At 38.6% G+C, this 19,513-nt stretch overlaps 1 protein-coding gene across 1 annotated transcript; it reads left to right on the top strand.

Moving 5' to 3' along the window:
- The first annotated feature begins 1,617 nt into the window (after window positions 1–1,617).
- On the top strand, window positions 1,618–19,116 carry LOC140152196 (uncharacterized). The gene is made up of 3 exons (XM_072174494.1): window positions 1,618–1,839; window positions 18,111–18,945; window positions 19,061–19,116. Exons 1-3 carry the CDS (start codon window positions 1,618–1,620, stop codon window positions 19,114–19,116), a joined length of 1,113 nt encoding a protein of 370 aa, XP_072030595.1.
- Window positions 19,117–19,513: the final 397 nt, after the last annotated feature.

Below are 19,513 nucleotides of genomic sequence, written 5' to 3'. Positions count from 1 at the left end.
CGTGAATGCGTTAACCAATCATATACAACCATCTGGATCTATTATTTTGCTAATTAATTTACCTTTCTCGATTATAAATTTTTGGTGATGAATTAATTCAAAGCAATAATTATTGACAGCAACTGATGTTTTAAAAATGTATTTTGTGGCATTTAGAATATTTTAGTTGCCGTCTGCAATCGCTATCGCCGTGATAAGTATAAATGCAAAAGCGACGAGCGATACATCGCAAAATTCGGCGATTGCCCATCGCTTTTCAAAAGCGTTTAATCGCAATCGCTCGGCGATCGAGTATAAATTCAGTTTTAAGGTATAATTTGATTTTTTCATGTTTTTTTTTCGCTATCTACTGAAATTAGCATTTAGCATCTCATTCCGATTCATCATCTTTTTCTACTGCATTATTTTCTATATATTTTCGTTTCTTCACGTAGCGGCTATTTTCTTTTCTCGTACATCAATCCAGATCAGAAATGTTTAAACTATATATTATAGACTCATCATGTTCCGGACCTACCGGTCTCTTTGTTTTCACCTTTTTCAATAGATCGGTGGTAGGCCGAATAACGTTTTTTAATACACGCAGAGCGAGTAGGGTATATTTTGATTTTTTTTTTCATTTTTCCTCTATCTACTGAAGATAGCATTTAGAATCTCATCCAGATTCATCACCTCTTTCTACGGTAGAAGTCATGTTTTTCATTATTTTCTATATATTTTTATTTCGTCACGCATCGGATTTTTTTCTTTCTAGTGCATCAATCCAGAAATGTTTAAACTATATTATAGACTCATCGCGTTCCAGACCTACCGGTCTCTCTTTTTAACCTTCAAGCTCAGCTTTAGCTAGGTCGAATGACGTTTTTTTTAATGCACGCAGAGCGCGTGCTAGGAAATTCTTAGACATGATACATGGAACAAGTACAAGGCAAGTGATTTAATCAATATCACTTCAACTGGGGATTTCTTTTGTGTTTATGCACGCATCATGTCTTCTGGAGGCAGATTTGAACTAATGACCTTTCGTGAAATCGCCCTATATTTGCGCAATCGATATAGGCACACCAGTGTTACTCAATATGTCCACACTGAATTTCAGGGGTGCTATGAGCTGTTGCAATTTGTAATCGAAGCCTACGTTATCGCCCTGACGCTTCATTGTTTTGAAGATAGAACACCCTCGAGACCTGTACAAATCTCCCGAAAACCACAGAGAAGATGAAGCACAGCTTACGTGAACTTGCTGACAAAATGGTGGCTTTTGACAGGGTGGATACAAAGAGCAGCTGCTATACTTGAAGTTCAGTAACCAATTTGTGGAGGATCCAGACCTTCTAGAAGAAGACGATGATGAACTTGACGACAATATCGACGATTACGAAGACGACGTGAGTGACGGTTGACGACGACCCAATATTGCATATGCAAGACTGGCGATGAAGGACCTATGATATATTGCAATGATAGATACTGCTCGTTGGGGAGCTGCATCAACATGGATCCAACCTCAGTTCTCTGGGGACTGTGGTTTTGTTCTGCCGCATGTGAAATGGACTCTGGTGCGCCAAAGAAGTTGCCGAAGAAGATCATACCTGACAATTGATGGCAAACTACAATATGCCCGCGCAACCATCCAAGCTGGAGAGCCGCGCCATTTGCCGCAGAGATGCCATACACGAGAATGACGGTGAACGTACCATGCGACACTGGAAAGAAGATCTCTTGCAGTTTCATACAAAGAAGTATCCCAAATATCTTCGATTGACAGCAATCATGTTACTACAAGTTGGTGGTGCCGCCAGTGAAAGAATACAACATAGCCTCAAATGGGACAGAACGGTGAACACCCGCGATGGCCTTGGCGCAAATATTTCTCAAGACAAACAAAATGAGCTGATGAATGGAGCCTACAAAGGTACTTATTTGAGGCAAATATTCTGCACAAGAGACATGCACCTTCCAGCTCAGCACCATTTTCACATTGATGTAAAAGGAGTGTCAAATAAGCATGCATGATATAGTACGAAGCATCGATATTAATTATGAGTGCTACGGTGCACACATACATACTCGTAGCGCAGTCTAAACGAGGAGACAGAAAAACATAGTGTGTGAAGTGTGTTTTGGTGTACACACTCTACATACAAAACGAGGAGTTTTCACAGGAATGTGAGGAGGTGTGTGAGGAGAACTTAGCACAAATACAATTATGGATAGGGTTCTGCACTTTGAGAAGCTCCTCGAATTACTGCTTTTTGGGATTAACCTCCTCGAATTCCTGTGTTTGTAAACACTCAACTCCTGGTTTTGCACGCGCTACAAACGCATCTGTAGATGTGAATCCATTTCACATCCATTTTTCATCCACATTCGATGTCAAAATGTTTAACACAGTGTTGTATATAGCTGTTGGATTAGCCGGTGGCGATAGTAAGCATAAAGAATGTTCCTATTTTAGATATTCACCTCCATAATGGTGATTTTGGATGACTTTTTGTAGTTTCTGTTGCAAGCATATCACTTTGGTCTTCATCTACTTCATCAATATTAGATTCTCACAGTATCTCATCACGGCCCGCACTCCGTGTATCCGTGGATATACGCATGTTCGTCGGGAAGTTTCAAAATACCTTCCTTTTACATCTCCTTTCCGGAACTTTTCCGGGGAAAAGCCGCCCATTTCGATTTACCGTTCAGGGTTTTTATTTTTTGCCTTTCAAAAAAACCAACTTTTTGGATTGAAAATTGAAACGCTAACGATCAATCAAAAATAAGGTGTGCGCATTTTTAGTTCTAAAACTGAGAATGTCGAGCAATATGAGGTGAATAACTGAATATGTACATTTATTTTTTTTGTTATTTTTGATTAATACTTCACTCAATTTTAAACGAGTATAGGTAGCCGCCGTCACGCCGATACACGGAGTGCGAAAGCCGGACTGTATTTAACGCGGCTGTGTACTCAAGACGTTGTTTCTTTCGCAAAATTGAGCTTTTTTAATATTTGTTACTTTGTTATGTTTTTTATAAATACAAGGAAAGAAATTCCAGATTTATAAACTCCAACTGCGCTATTTTATGGATTTTATTTCACTATTTCATTCGTGTTTGCAATTATAAAAGAGAGAAAATCTTTGTTGTATCAGCGGGGTGACACGCGCGCAACAACGCATCGCGCTGCGTATCGCGCAATTTGTTAACGCACAGATACGCTACGCATACGCGACGCTTATCTGCATGCGTGGCGCATCCTTTGGAAACACTAATTATTTCAAGTGGTCAAATGGCTCCGTTTTAGCTGATAAAATGTGAGTTTTTTCAAGTTCTTTTCCTCGATTTGAATATCAAGTTATGAATGGATTTCGCTCAAACTTCTCAACGGGCTGTGGATTTACCCGATGTTCACATAATATAAGGTAGAAAAACGAAAACTGCCGCATTCTCCTGTGAGATTCGATGAAAGGGCAAAATGTGACCACTTTAAACTTTAACGGCCATTATTTCAATGTTCATTTTCTCGGTAAAATGACGATTTAGGTACACGATAACTCAATAAATACAGCATCTATAGGTAAGCAAAATATGATCATCGTAAAAAGCATGATCGACTCAAGAAACGGTTTTCTCATTTTTTATATTTTGGTCTATTTCCGATTTTAGGCATCATTTTGTGCAAATAGGCGTTTGTGAATTTTAAAAGTTCAATTTGATGCCTTATATGGTCAATATCTCAAAAACTAAGGCCAATATCAAAAAAATAAAAAACCGTTTTTGGAATGGAGCCTCAAGATTGAGCTAAAACAAAATAAAATATTTTGGAAAGAGTGTTTTTTGTTATGATGTACCTCACAAATATTGCCAAAAACTCACTTTTTTGTGATTTTCTTCATAATTGTTGTTTTTACCCCAAATCTGTATTTATATTAAGATTTATTGATGTCTTGCCTTTATAAAAATGTATACTTTTATATGTCTTGCGCGAATAATTACAAAGTTATTGCACTTTTACTACATGCATGTCTGAGAGTACACAGCCACCTTAAGCATGAAGTTTTTGTTTCTTTAAGGTGGTACTACACCCCCTGATCAATTTTGTGACTAATTTTGAATTTGTCTCAAAAAATAACTACACACTAGTAACAAAAGCTATGTATATTATAGGGGCAAGGAATCCAATTACTTCACTGAAATTGTCAGTGATTCAATTTCAGCACATTAGTTGTTAGGAATTTCTAAAATTCTATCAAATTGATGAATTTCTCTGTTAAAAGTGTCAATTTTGGTGTAAAAGTTGAAATCTCAATGTTTTTACCTTGTAGCATCACAGAGAGTTTTAAAATATTAATTGAGATAACATTATGTTAGCTATGGATATAATCGCTAGCATGTCTGCTTGATACACGATGCTGTGATGACATTTTTGCGAATGAATTTGAGAGGGATTTTAATTTCATTGCTATTTAGCTCTGAAGATGCCAAGTTGATGGCTCACCATTCATTTGCCATAATATGGGCAATTCCATTTAAAATCCACACTACCCCTGTAGAAGATTTTGGAAATATCTGCCATAGAGGGAGTATGAATTCCAAATGGAATGAGCACATTACGCAGCTCCATTTGAAGTTCATACACCCTCTGAAAAAGATTCAACCTGAATCTATCCCTAAGGGAGGAGGGATTCAAATGGAGCTGCTAATGTGCTAATCCCATTTGAAAGTCATACTCCCCCTGTGGCAGATATTTCCAAAATCTTCGACAGGGGTAGTGTGGATTTTAAATGGAATAGCCCAATGCTATGAATAAGTTGCTGCAATATCTTACATGTTTCATATAATAAATACCTTGTTAAATTATAAGACATTTCTGACTTGGTTGCAACTTGGTTACTTTATTACTTTTTATTATGTACATAATGTTATTGTTAAACAATGATAAATATATTATTTAGTTATTTACAATCTTTGGTAACACATTTGTTGTGTTATTTATTTATTTATTTATTCGTTTATTTATTTATTTATTTATTTTCAGTAATCATACTGTTTCATTACACATTAATTAAAATATTATAAGCACGTTAAATTCAAATGTTAACAACTAAAAATTCACTATTGGTTTGTAGACTTCTTCGTGAGACATAAGCAATCACAAATCAGGTTCATAAAATTATGTAACCTCCTATTGTACCGTACAGTGGCGTAGCGTGGGTCATCATATTGGGGGGGCACCGACCATGATTGGGGGGGCACGTTCCCCCGTGCCCCTATGACACTACGCCACTGGTACCGGAAGAGGACATTTAAAGCGAACACGATAATCCAAACATTCCTGGTTGTAAAGTGCATTCCAAGAGTTGAAACAAACGAAACCTCTCTTTGGACAACAGTAAGCCACTTGTCCTCTTTTCTCAGGAATGGATGGTATCAGACCAACACTCTGCTAATCTTCATCAGTAAGTGTTTGACATTGGGCATCTATAGGTTCTCCTGTAGCACAAGGTATTATCTGTTTGCAAAATAGAAACTGCTTAATTATTAATCAGCTATGGTGAAGTTCTTAGATCTAGATTATTATGAGTAGCTTCGGGTTATTTTATTGATAAGGCCTGTGTGATCAAGTAATTGTTAATCATTTGCTGAAAATACTGTATTATGTTTATAGATTTTGAATTCAGAATACCATTTAATGGCAAGGAGTTTGGATAAAATGATAAAGTGCAAAAACTAAAAATAATTTTGTGCGACGTAAAAAACTGAATTTAGATCGCTAAGAGATGATATGAAACAGTGGTGTAGCCAAGGAGGAGCAGGGGGGCAACTTGCGCCCAGACACTTTCAGGGATGAAAATGGGGACGGCAAAGAGTAAAGTGTCATTAAAATGGCGAAAATGGGATGAGAATTTGGCAAATGGGGACGAAAATTTGGCTTTGCCCACACTAAAAACCAAACGCTGCTGACAGGAAACGGATGATAAGAAAAAAATACCCTAACACTGTTGGAGTTTTAAGGAAATGCAGCAATCTCTATGGCAGGACTTTCAGACGGGAGGGGGGGGGGGTTATTTCTGATGGACCTGGGTCCATTCAAGGGGAACTGAGAGTATGTTAATGTCATTTGCCGTTGTGTCTAGTTGTAAATTGAGCTCCACAAATACTAGCAGGTCAGTTGTGAGCCACAGCAAGTGGTCCAACTTAGATTAATGGGCAGTGCACCACCATCAGTGGTGTAGCAAGGGGGTGCCGAAATGACCAATTCAGCATCGATTATGTGCCCCTCCAAGCGATGGAAGTCAAATGTTTGTGTGTGTTCACACGCACTGCACTTCAGCACAAATAGTCATTTAAAAGATCAATTTAAGACCGATATTCAACTTCATTTAACCAAAATTAATTAATTGGTGTGTAAATTTTCACGCGCAATTGTTTCAAAAATTGGGGAGGGGGCAATATGTATCCTTGACCCCTAGCTCCGCCACTGAGCACCATTGGGGGGGGGGACTCCTCCTTTTAATGTTGCTGTAAAGGCAATACGAGTGAAGAGCCTTGCCAAAGTGTGCGACACATTGACACCGTGGGGACTTCAAGCTACCTCGAAAGTATGAGTCGATATATTAGTCTGATGCACCACTGTGCCCATAACACGATTGAGTTGAAGGAATTGCAGCAATCTCTAGGGGGAGTCTGAAAATACCATATTCTGCATGGTCATTATTTGTTACCTGCCTACCACGAACTTCACAATCACAATAACCACTTGGGCTGTCAGTATTATACCACCAACTCCATTCTCCTGGCAAGTTGTCATGTCCTATGTGCAAACAAATAAAACGTAAATTCTGAGTGGATGTCGTCTTACCTTTTAAGATCCATACCGTTATAGACCCATTCCATGTCAACTCCAGGGATGTGCACCGCAGCACCTCTTCAATTTTTTTCTTTTTCTGTGTGGTGGTAGATATTGATGAGAAAGCAAAATCCTGAAAATTTGAGCTTCATACTCCATTTCGTTTTCCCGTGGCATCAATTTGAAATTTAGGGGGATCAGCGTAAAAAATGTGTCGCAACGCGAAAGACGACGTTTAGAGGTCCATACATGTATAAAGGGAACCCTTTAAAACTTTGAAAAGTATGTATCCTGGGGTACTTTTTGGTGTAGAATTCAAATCTGCTATCAGAAAACTTGTAACTCCTTTACTTTTGGAGTTCTGACCCCCCCGAAGTTGGTCCTGGTTGGACGAAGTTGCATTTTGAGGGCCCTATATCTTTTAAAGTAAAGGAGTTACAAGTTTTCTGATACCAGATATGAATTCTACACAAAAAAGTACCCCAGGTTACATACTTTTCAAAGTTGTAAAGGGTTCCCTTTATACATCTATGGACCTCCAAACGTCGTCTTTCACGTTGCGACACATATTTTACGCTGACCCCCCTAAATTTCAAATTGATGCCACGGGAAAACTTAATGGAGTATGAAGCTCAAATTTTCAGGATTTTACTTTCTCATCAATATCTACCACCACACAGAAAAAGAAAAAAAATGAAGAGGTGCTGCGGTGCACATCCCTGGAGTTGACATGGAATGGGTCTATAATAAATCAGTTGGGGTCAATCGTATAATCAAACTAAATACAGGGAAATTAAAAGGGCACAGATGGTTATTCTGAAGGACCCTTATCATGGTTATTCTGAAGGGTCGTTATTCTGAAGGTTCGTTATTCCAAAGGGTCATTACTCTCCGAATTTACATTTTGTTATTCCGAAGGGTCAATACTATACCCGCGCATACGGAGGATTGTTACTCCAAAGGGTCATCTCGGAGTAATAGCCCTTCAGAGTAACAAGCTTTGTTCTACATTAAGAGTAGGCCTATTGACCCTTCGGAATAATGAATCTTATTGTAAATACGCTGGCGAAGTTACGTAATAATCGGATTAACTACCATAGCAATAAGTCAAAATAATTTTTGATTATATCGCGCTGCACTCTACGTTCATGCGGTACCTCTGCATTGAACCATATCATGCTGATCACTCGCACCTGTAAGATTAGTATCTTTGAAAAGACCGGAATTGTATTCAATCTATGATTGCAGATATGGCAGACATACACAGGTGATGCGTGTAACCTGCTTGTAGTGCAGCGCGATATATTCAAAATTGTTTGAATCTATTGCTATGGTAGTTAATCCGATTTATTACGTAACTTCGCCAGCGTATCAAAGTAACGACCCTTCAGAGTAATGAATCTTTGCAGTAATGACCCTTTGGAATAACCAACCTTCGGAATAACGACCCTTCAGAATAACGGTCCATGCGGATTAAAGGCGTAACCATTAAAAACAACAACAATGTGTCTGTTTTGCATAGTACTTTAATATAATCCATATCAAAAGGATGCACTTGTCGGCTGCTACATGTGTCTCATTTCACATAGTAACTGGGAATAAATACCAGACTCATTTCAAGTGGGGGTCACTTTATATCATCCCCAAGTCAAATGGCTTATTAATACAGAGAACATTGCATAACCATGTCACTTGGGGATGATTTGAAGCCACCTCCACTTGAGATGAGTCGAGTATTTATTCCTAGCTATTATGTGAAATGAGGCACAAATACATGTAGCAGCCGACAAGTGCATCGTTTTGATATGGATGTACATCCATAATGTGCAATTTATAAAGACAATAAATAAATGGAAATGAGATAAGGACAATGGTAATTTAACGCAGAGCTTGAGATGCAGTCCTCGGTTACAAACTAAAAATACAACAGTGCAACATGATTGAACAGAATTGTATACAAAGAATTAATTACCCTATGATATGTGCGTTCAGGGAATTGGGACAGCTTAGACTAAGTAACACAAGTGCAGATATCCTAAGTGATTGTTTGAATGCTATCTACAGTTGATAGTGGTATCTTATACCTGCTATCTACCGTCGATAACATGTAGACAATACCTGCTATCTACCGTAGATAACATGTAGAAAATACCTGCTATCTACCGTAGATAACATGTAGACAATACATGCTATCTATCGTAGATAACGTGTAGACAATACCTGCTATATACCGTAGATAACATGTAGACAATACCTGATATCTACCATAGATAACATGTAGACAATACTTGCTATCTACCATAGATAACATGTAGACAATACCTGCTATCTACCATAGTTAAACATGTAGACAATACCTGCTATCTACCATAGATAACATATAGCCTAGACAAACCCTGATATCTACCATAGACAGCATTTACACAATACCAGCTATATACCGTAGGTAGCATTCAGTTAATACTGGCTATCTACTGTTGATAACATTCAGACAATGCAGACCCATTCCATGTCAACTCCAGGGATGTGCACCGCAGCACCTCTTCAATTTTTTTCTTTTTCTGTGTGGTGGTAGATATTGATGAGAAAGTAAAATTCCGAAAATTTGAGCTTCATACTCCATTTCGTTTTCCCGAGGCATCAATTTGAAATTTAGGGGGGTCAGCGTAAAAAATGTATCGCAACGCGAAAGACGATGTTTGGAGGTCCATAAATGTATAAAGGGAACCATTTACAACTTTGAAAAGTATGTATCCTGGGGTACTTATTTGTGTAGAATTCAAATCTGGCATCAGAAAAATTGTAACTCCTTTACTTTAAAAATGCAACTTCGTCCATCCAGGACCAACTTTGGGGGGGGTCAGAACTCCAAAAAAAATAATTTTACTGTCCATTTTTTTGCCAGTCAGAGCCCTTTGGTAGGACATTACTCTTTTCCAATATTGAGCCTATTAGAATACTTTTAGCTGAGATATTACCGATGCAAAACCCCAATTGTACATTTTTTGTACATCTTGACCCCCCTGACAATCAATGTCAGACATTTTGCCCCACCATCAACTTCAGGTATGTTGAAGATATGTCCTTGGACAACATTTCTGAGAGATATTGGCTTGGGGTCTCAATGGCTTCAACACATCACATAGGTTTGTACACACATTTTTGATTTCGCATGTATAATGACTTATGTACAACTCTATGGAGAATGTAAACCTTACTGATGTGTTGAAGCCATCGAGACCCCTAGCCAATATCGAGTTTTACGATGCCAGATTTGAATTCTACACAAATAAGTACCCCAGGATACATACTTTTCAAAGTTGTAAATGGTTCCCTTTATACATTTATGGACCTCCAAACATCGTCTTTCGCGTTGCGACACATTTTTTACGCTGACCCCCCTAAATTTCAAATTGATGCCACAGGAAAACGAAATGGAGTATGAAGCTCAAATTTTCGGGATTTTACTTTCTCATCAAAATCTACCACCACACAGAAAAAGAAAAAAAATGAAGAGGTGCTGCGGTGCACATCCCTGAAGTTGACATGGAATGGGTCTGCACAAAGATATAGCAATGACACAAGACCCATCATCGCCTAAGGCGTCATAACAGAACTAAAAATCTACCAAAAAAACGTTGACAACGTAAAGAAAGCAGCAAGTTTAAAAAGCCCCACCTCGGCTCACTTTTTGAAACTTGGTCCCATTTGTAAAACGTACTGATTTCCTGGAACTGATTTAAACTTTATCATAATATTATCAACTTCAAACATTTCCATATGTGTTATGAGTCTTTAATGTGCCGATGCGATATTAATTTGTAAGATCAGAAACGTTATAATCTTGCTCTTGCATGGTAAGCCAACATCCTATATATGTTTTGTTTTATAATATTAATTTCATGATTAATGATCGAATTAAATAAATAACAAATAGGCATATAATGCCAGTCATGCTATTATTAAAACGTTGGAAGCGCTGTATTTGATGTTCAAAATGGGACCAAGTTTCAACAAGTGAGCCGAGGTGGGGCTTTTTAAACTTGCTGCTTTCTTTACGTTGTCAACGTTTTTTGGTAGATTTCCTTTCTTTTTATGAATGAAGCCGAGTAGCTCCAAGCTTGAAAAGTCATCCGGTTACGAAGTACTACATAAGACGAATAAAACGAAAAATAGAAGTTTGAATAATATTATCCTTGATTTATGACAATAAAAAATACGAGTATATGTAGCTAAACCTATAAAATGTACGTGGTTCTTTGTAGCCCTGAGGCAATCTAGTTGGATATCCAAATTTCGCCGTTTGTGGTTCTTTGTAGCCCTGCAGGCAATCTAGTTGGATATCTCTATTGAGCGGCGGTTGTTGGCGGTCTTTCGCGGTTTGTGGTATTCCTTTATTCTTCAAGCCCTGTCCTCTATCGGGGCTAATTTATTGTTTAAGCTTGTTGGATATCCATATTTCGCGATGTGTGGTTCTTTGTATTGCGGGGCAATCTAGTTGGATATTTCTATTGAGTGGCAGTTGTTGGCGGTTTTTCGCGGTTTGTGGGTTTAATTTGTAGGATATCCATATTTCAAGATTTGTGGTTCCTGAGTCCTTCGTGGCAATCTAGCTGGATATCCAAATTTCGCGGTTTGTGGTTCATTCTAGTCCTGCGGGGCAATCTAGTTGGATATCCCTATTGAGCGGCGGTTGTCGGCGGTCTTTTTGAGATTTGTGGTTTTAATTTTCCCTTTTTTAAAGTTTCGGGCCGCCCTCCTCTACATCCCGAGGATGCTTTTCAATAATTATACGGTGTCAAAATTACTATTACTTGGTATGATAATTTATCTTACCATTTTGACTTATATTGTTTGTTAAGGTAACTTTCGCGGTTCGTTGTTATAATTTCCCTAATCCTTCAAGCCTTGCCTCTATCGAGGGCTAATTTATAGTTAAAACTTGTTGGACATCCATATTTCGCGGTGTGTGGTTCTTTATTTGCGGGGCAATCTAGTTGGATATCCAAATTTCGCGGTTTGTGGTTCTTTGTAGCCCTGTGGGGCAATCTAGTTGGATATTTCTATTGAGCGGCAGTTGTTGGCGGTTTTTCGCGGTTTGTGGTTTTAATTTGTAGGATGTCCATATTTCAAGATTTGTGGTTCCTGAGTCCTGCGGGGCAATCTAGCTGGATATCCAAATTTCGACGACATCCATTTTTGGTATGTCGACTTAGCATGATAATATATCTTGCCATGTTGACTTGTTTGTTCAGTTGTCTTGGCGAGATATTTTATATCGTCATGTTGACATAATGCTGATAATAAGTCGACATGGCAAGATAATTATCTTGTCAAGTTGTGTCACATAGACGCTTCCGTACTATATATGCTTGATAAATGTTATTTGGATTTTTTTTCCTGCTGGCCTTCCATACTAGCGGAACAATTTTCCACACCTACAGAGTGTTTGTAATCAACCTACCGGGACGGTATGACAATTGTCATGTTCTACGATAGCTGAAGATGACAGAGAGTCAGGTCTCTAAATCGATTCAACAACCATTCATACATATCACAATCATGTTTTATTGTCCTATTATCATGCGAATTTGTCCGTGGTAGGACAAAATATATTTAAATGAGAATAACAATGAGTAACGTCGTATACCCTATAAATACCTGATCTAGTTTCTTGTGTTATTCAGATTTCTTTTGATCCTTGATGGTGTTGTATCACACTATGCTGTGTTTTTAAATTGCTTTAATAAAAAAATAATATCACAATAGCACTGGATGTTTAAAATTATGTTATCCTTGATTAATGACAATAAATTGTTTAATAAAATATTGAGAAAAAAAATCAGTTGGTCACCGGGTTTCGAACTCGGGATAGCGTATCTGGAGTCAAACGCCCTAACCATTAGGCCATGTGCCTCTGCTGAAAATTGCTGTGTCGAAATACAGCATTTATTATATAAATGGATGCGTCGTCCGATAAGAACAAAAGAATTGTAAAAATTTGATTTTTTTGGCGAATGGGGCTCAGAATTTGTATGTAGGGTATCTCAGAAGCTGCTAGGGTATATTTGGAAGTGAATCTGAAAAAGTAGTGTGAAGGTGAGAACCAGGTAGACCTGTAGCAGTGTCCAAAAATTCTGGATCAGTTTGATTTGCAACTAATTTTCGCTATGAAATACCGCGTGAAATGGAAGCAAAAATATTTGTTTATTACGAACAATGATTGACTGTAGGATTGGTGGCCCTTTTGGAATTAATGAGTTGTCAAGATATTACACCTGGGACTGTAAATAACATTTACCATGGTTTTAGATACATTTTGTACCCAGCGAAAAATAACATCGAACAATAGAAGTCAAGTGTTTTAATGTTAGGTGTAAATATAGTCTCGCGGGAGCATATGTTATTAGTCTTCTTTATCAGTCTTTTTTTTTTAAACTTGCTGGTCACGGCTACCGCGTGACTCTAATACAAGCACCATCCATCCTCACCCCTGAACCCACAATTGACATGGAATGTATTTTAAACAAACTGATAAAATGGAAATAAAACGCTAATAAGATATGTTACCTACCTATTGCTCGAATAGTAACACTAAAATAACAGGTTGTTTCAGTTCCATAGTAATCATAAAACCGGTAGTTCACAACTTGTTCTCCACATCCATTAATGAAAAACTGGGCACCAGGATGGTGAGAAAAATTGTAACTCCTTTACTTTAAAAGATATAGGGCCCTCAAAATGCAACTTCGTCCATCCAGGACCAACTTTGGGGGGGGTCAGAACTCCAAAAGTAAAAATAATTTTACTGTCCATTTTTTTTGCCAGTCAGAGCCCTTTGGTAGGACATTACTCTTTTCCAATATTGAGCCTATTAGAATACTTTTAGCTGAGATATTACCGATGCAAAACCCCAATTGTACATTTTTTGTACATCTTGACCCCCCTGAAAACCAATGTCAGACATTTTGCCCCACCATCAACTTCAGGTATGTTGAAGATATGTCCTTGGACAACATTTCTGAGAGATATTGGCTTGGGGTCTCGATGGCTTCAACACATCACATAGGTTTGTACACACATTTTTGATTTCGCATGTATAATGACTTATGTACAACTCTATGGAGAATGTAAACCTTACTGATGTGTTGAAGCCATCGAGACCCCTAGCCAATATCGAGTTTTACGATGCCAGATTTGAATTCTACACAAATAAGTACCCCAGGATACATACTTTTCAAAGTTGTAAATGGTTCCCTTTATACATTTATGGACCTCCAAACATCGTCTTTCGCGTTGCGACACATTTTTTACGCTGACCCCCCCTAAATTTCAAATTGATGCCACAGGAAAACGAAATGGAGTATGAAGCTCTAATTTTCGGGATTTTACTTTCTCATCAAAATCTACCACCACACAGAAAAAGAAAAAAAATGAAGAGGTGCTGCGGTGCACATCCCTGAAGTTGACATGGAATGGGTCTGCACAAAGATATAGCAATGACACAAGACCCATCATCGCCTAAGGCGTCATAACAGAACTAAAAATCTACCAAAAAAACGTTGACAACGTAAAGAAAGCAGCAAGTTTAAAAAGCCCCACCTCGGCTCACTTTTTGAAACTTGGTCCCATTTGTAAAACGTACTGATTTCCTGGAACTGATTTAAACTTTATCATAATATTATCAACTTCAAACATTTCCATATGTGTTATGAGTCTTTAATGTGCCGATGCGATATTAATTTGTAAGATCAGAAACGTTATAATCTTGCTCTTGCATGGTAAGCCAACATCCTATATATGTTTTGTTTTATAATATTAATTTCATGATTAATGATCGAATTAAATAAATAACAAATAGGCATATAATGCCAGTCATGCTATTATTAAAACGTTGGAAGCGCTGTATTTGATGTTCAAAATGGGACCAAGTTTCAACAAGTGAGCCGAGGTGGGGCTTTTTAAACTTGCTGCTTTCTTTACGTTGTCAACGTTTTTTGGTAGATTTCCTTTCTTTTTATGAATGAAGCCGAGTAGCTCCAAGCTTGAAAAGTCATCCGGTTACGAAGTACTACATAAGACGAATAAAACGAAAATAGAAGTTTGAATAATATTATCCTTGATTTATGACAATAAAAAATACGAGTATATGTAGCTAAACCTATAAAATGTACGTGGTTCTTTGTAGCCCTGAGGCAATCTAGTTGGATATCCAAATTTCGCCGTTTGTGGTTCTTTGTAGCCCTGCAGGCAATCTAGTTGGATATCTCTATTGAGCGGCGGTTGTTGGCGGTCTTTCGCGGTTTGTGGTATTCCTTTATTCTTCAAGCCCTGTCCTCTATCGGGGCTAATTTATTGTTTAAGCTTGTTGGATATCCATATTTCGCGATGTGTGGTTCTTTGTAGCCCTGCGGGGCAATCTAGTTGGATATTTCTATTGAGTGGCAGTTGTTGGCGGTTTTTCGCGGTTTGTGGGTTTAATTTGTAGGATATCCATATTTCAAGATTTGTGGTTCCTGAGTCCTACGGGCAATCTAGCTGGATATCCAAATTTCGCGGTTTGTGGTTCTTTGTAGCCCTGCGGGGCAATCTAGTTGGATATCCCTATTGAGCGGCGGTTGTCGGCGGTCTTTTTGAGATTTGTGGTTTTAATTTTCCCTTTTTTAAAGTTTCGGGCCGCCCTCCTCTACATCCCGAGGATGCTTTTCAATAATTATTCGGTGTCATAATTACTATTACTTGGTATGATAATTTATCTTACCATTTTGACTTATATTGTTTGTTAAGGTAACTTTCGCGGTTCGTTGTTATAATTTCCCTAATCCTTCAAGCCTTGCCCTCTATCGAGGGCTAATTTATAGTTAAAACTTGTTGGACATCCATATTTCGCGGTGTGTGGTTCTTTATAGCCCTGCGGGGCAATCTAGTTGGATATCCAAATTTCGCGGTTTGTGGTTCTTTGTAGCCCTGTGGGGCAATCTAGTTGGATATTTCTATTGAGCGGCAGTTGTTGGCGGTTTTTCGCGGTTTGTGGTTTTAATTTGTAGGATGTCCATATTTCAAGATTTGTGGTTCCTGAGTCCTGCGGGGCAATCTAGCTGGATATCCAAATTTCGACGACATTGGTATGTCGACTTAGCATGATAATATATCTTGCCATGTTGACTTGTTTGTTCAGTTGTCTTGGCGAGATATTTTATATCGTCATGTTGACATAATGCTGATAATAAGTCGACATGGCAAGATAATTATCTTGTCAAGTTGTGTCACATAGACGCTTCCGTACTATATATGCTTGATAAATGTTATTTGGATTTTTTTTTCCTGCTGGCCTTCCATACTAGCGGAACAATTTTCCACACCTACAGAGTGTTTGTAATCAACCTACCGGGACGGTATGACAATTGTCATGTTCTACGATAGCTGAAGATGACAGAGAGTCAGGTCTCTAAATCGATTCATACATATCACAATCATGTTTTATTGTCCTATTATCATGCGAATTTGTCCGTGGTAGGACAAAATATATTTAAATGAGAATAACAATGAGTAACGTCGTATACCCTATAAATACCTGATCTAGTTTCTTGTGTTATTCAGATTTCTTTTGATCCTTGATGGTGTTGTATCACACTATGCTGTGTTTTTAAATTGCTTTAATAAAAAAATAATATCACAATAGCACTGGATGTTTAAAATTATGTTATCCTTGATTAATGACAATAAATTGTTTAATAAAATATTGAGAAAAAAAAATCAGTTGGTCACCGGGTTTCGAACTCGGGATAGCGTATCTGGAGTCAAACGCCCTAACCATTAGGCCATGTGCCTCTGCTGAAAATTGCTGTGTCGAAATACAGCATTTATTATATAAATGGATGCGTCGTCCGATAAGAACAAAAGAATTGTAAAAAATTTGATTTTTTGGCGAATGGGGCTCAGAATTTGTATGTAGGGTATCTCAGAAGCTGCTAGGGTATATTTGGAAGTGAATCTGAAAAAGTAGTGTGAAGGTGAGAACCAGGTAGACCTGTAGCAGTGTCCAAAAATTCTGGATCAGTTTGATTTGCAACTAATTTTCGCTATGAAATACCGCGTGAAATGGAAGCAAAAATATTTGTTTATTACGAACAATGATTGACTGTAGGATTGGTGGCCCTTTTGGAATTAATGAGTTGTCAAGATATTACACCTGGGACTGTAAATAACATTTACCATGGTTTTAGATACATTTTGTACCCAGCGAAAAATAACATCGAACAATAGAAGTCAAGTGTTTTAATGTTAGGTGTAAATATAGTCTCGCGGGAGCATATGTTATTAGTCTTCTTTATCAGTCTTTTTTTTTTAAACTTGCTGGTCACGGCTACCGCGTGACTCTAATACAAGCACCATCCATCCTCACCCCCTGAACCCACAATTGACATGGAATGTATTTTTAAACAAACTGATAAAATGGAAATAAAACGCTAATAAGATATGTTACCTACCTATTGCTCGAATAGTAACACTAAAATAACAGGTTGTTTCAGTTCCATAGTAATCATAAAACCGGTAGTTCACAACTTGTTCTCCACATCCATTAATGAAAAACTGGGCACCAGGATGGTGAGATTGGGACCCGAGTCCAGTTGCTATTGTATTTCCTGCACCATCTGTAAGTATGGGTTCCTCCCAGCAAACACGGGTAGATGTTCCTTCAGGTATCTCAGGATAGACATTCACAGGGCAGTTCGTAATAGTAGGTGTAACAGGAGCAGCTCCTTGTAAACCTGAAAATTATGTTTAACCCTATGAGAACTACCTGCCTATTGGCCAAAAAGAAGTTTTCATTATCAATTGGACCAATCAGCAACATTGTTAGAATAATTTCACCACCCAAAAAATTGGGGTGAATTATTTACAAAGCTCCATTGGTGATTAAAATGAAGATATCATGTAATTGACCAATCAGAGGCAATGTCAGATCGGCAGGTAGTGCTCAGGGGGTTAAAATGTGGGTGGTTTATGTAGCAAAAATATAAAAGAAGAACAATACAAGATGAAGAAATCGGTCCAATTTTTACAAACAAAAAACAAAAAACGGGACCATACAAAGGTACAAGCAAAATGTGGGCTGAGTCCCGCTGACATATATCTGAAGGGACTTGACAAATTGGTACTGTAAAGCAAGGAGCTTCAGGCTGACCATTAAGGGTACATGATGTATTGTTGGTCGAAGCAGCAAAAAAAAAAACACTTTGATCCACTGTGATTTTAAACAAAGGCTAAGGATCTTTTAAGTGATACGAGCACGTATAAAGCCATCAAGAAAGATCCGACTCCCAAGTATAAGAACCAGCTTATTGATCAACTCAAGACTTTAAAGGATGAAGAAGTTAGTCATCAGACATATAGACAGTTATACCCCACAACATCGGAGGTTCCCAAATTCTATGGACTCCCCAAAGTACACAAGCCTTCTTGTCCCTTGAGACCGATTGTAGCCAGCCGCGGTTCGATCACGTACGACACGGCTAAAATGGTCGCCAACATTCTGTCACCGCTCGTTGGCAAAACTGATAGACATTTAAATAACAGTGAAGATCTGGTGAACAAATTATCCAAGTTCACCCTGTTGGACAGTGAGTGCCTAGTCTCGTACGACGTCACAGCATTATTCACCAGCGTCCCGGTAGACGAAACTCTCGGCATCATCAAGACCCTTCTCATGAATGACAGCACGCTTGAATCTAGGACGGACTTGAGCCCCCAACAGATCACCGAATTGCTTAGTACGTGCTTAAAAACCACATACTTTGTGTACGAAGGCAACTTTTACATTCAATCAGAAGGTGCCGCGATGGGTTCCCCCGTGAGTCCAATCATAGCGAACTTATTTATGGAAGCATTTGAGGAGAAAGCCCTTTCGTCGTTTAGCAATCCACCTCGCTACTGGGGAAGATATGTGGATGACACCATGGTTATCATTCAAAAATCGGACCTCGACAGCTTCACTGCGCATTTGAATTCCATCCACGATGCCATCAAATTCACGATTGAACACGAACTGAACAACCGCATCGCTATGTTGGACACTCTCATCACCCGAGCACCGAATGGCAAGTTGAGCTTTAGTGTGTACAGAAAAAGTACACACACGGATCAGTACCTGAGTTTTGCCAGCCACCAACCTCTTGAGCACAAACTCGGGGTCATTCGTACTCTTACTCACAGGGCTGAAACCCTTTCGTCTGATCAAGCAAGTCTGGACACTGAATTACAACACGTGAAGCGATCCTTATCCATTTGTGGATACACCAAATGGGCTTGGAACACACCGCACAGCAAGAAAGTCTCACCTAAACCCAAACGCCGCACTGATAATCCCCCCAAAGGACATATCACCCTCCCGTATGTGCAAGGGGTGTCGGAAGCCATCAACCGTAAAATTAGGCAAGCGGGTGTGACAGTGCATTCCAAACCTGCAAACACCATCCGCAGCATGCTTGTGTCACCGAAAGACAAACCCCAGAAACTTGAGCGGACAGGATCTATATATCAGATCAAGTGTGGTGACTGTCCTTCCACCTACGTTGGGGAATCGGAAAGAGCACTAAGTAAACGCATTTCCGAGCACAAGCGTGAGTCCTCCCCCGTCGGTGCACACATGAAATCTCACAAACACTC

The sequence above is a fragment of the Amphiura filiformis genome, chromosome 5 (assembly GCF_039555335.1).
Source record: "Amphiura filiformis chromosome 5, Afil_fr2py, whole genome shotgun sequence".
Lineage (NCBI taxonomy): Eukaryota > Metazoa > Echinodermata > Ophiuroidea > Amphilepidida > Amphiuridae > Amphiura > Amphiura filiformis.
Note: the sequence above shows the minus strand (reverse complement) of the source record. Positions and strands in the feature narration are given on the sequence as shown.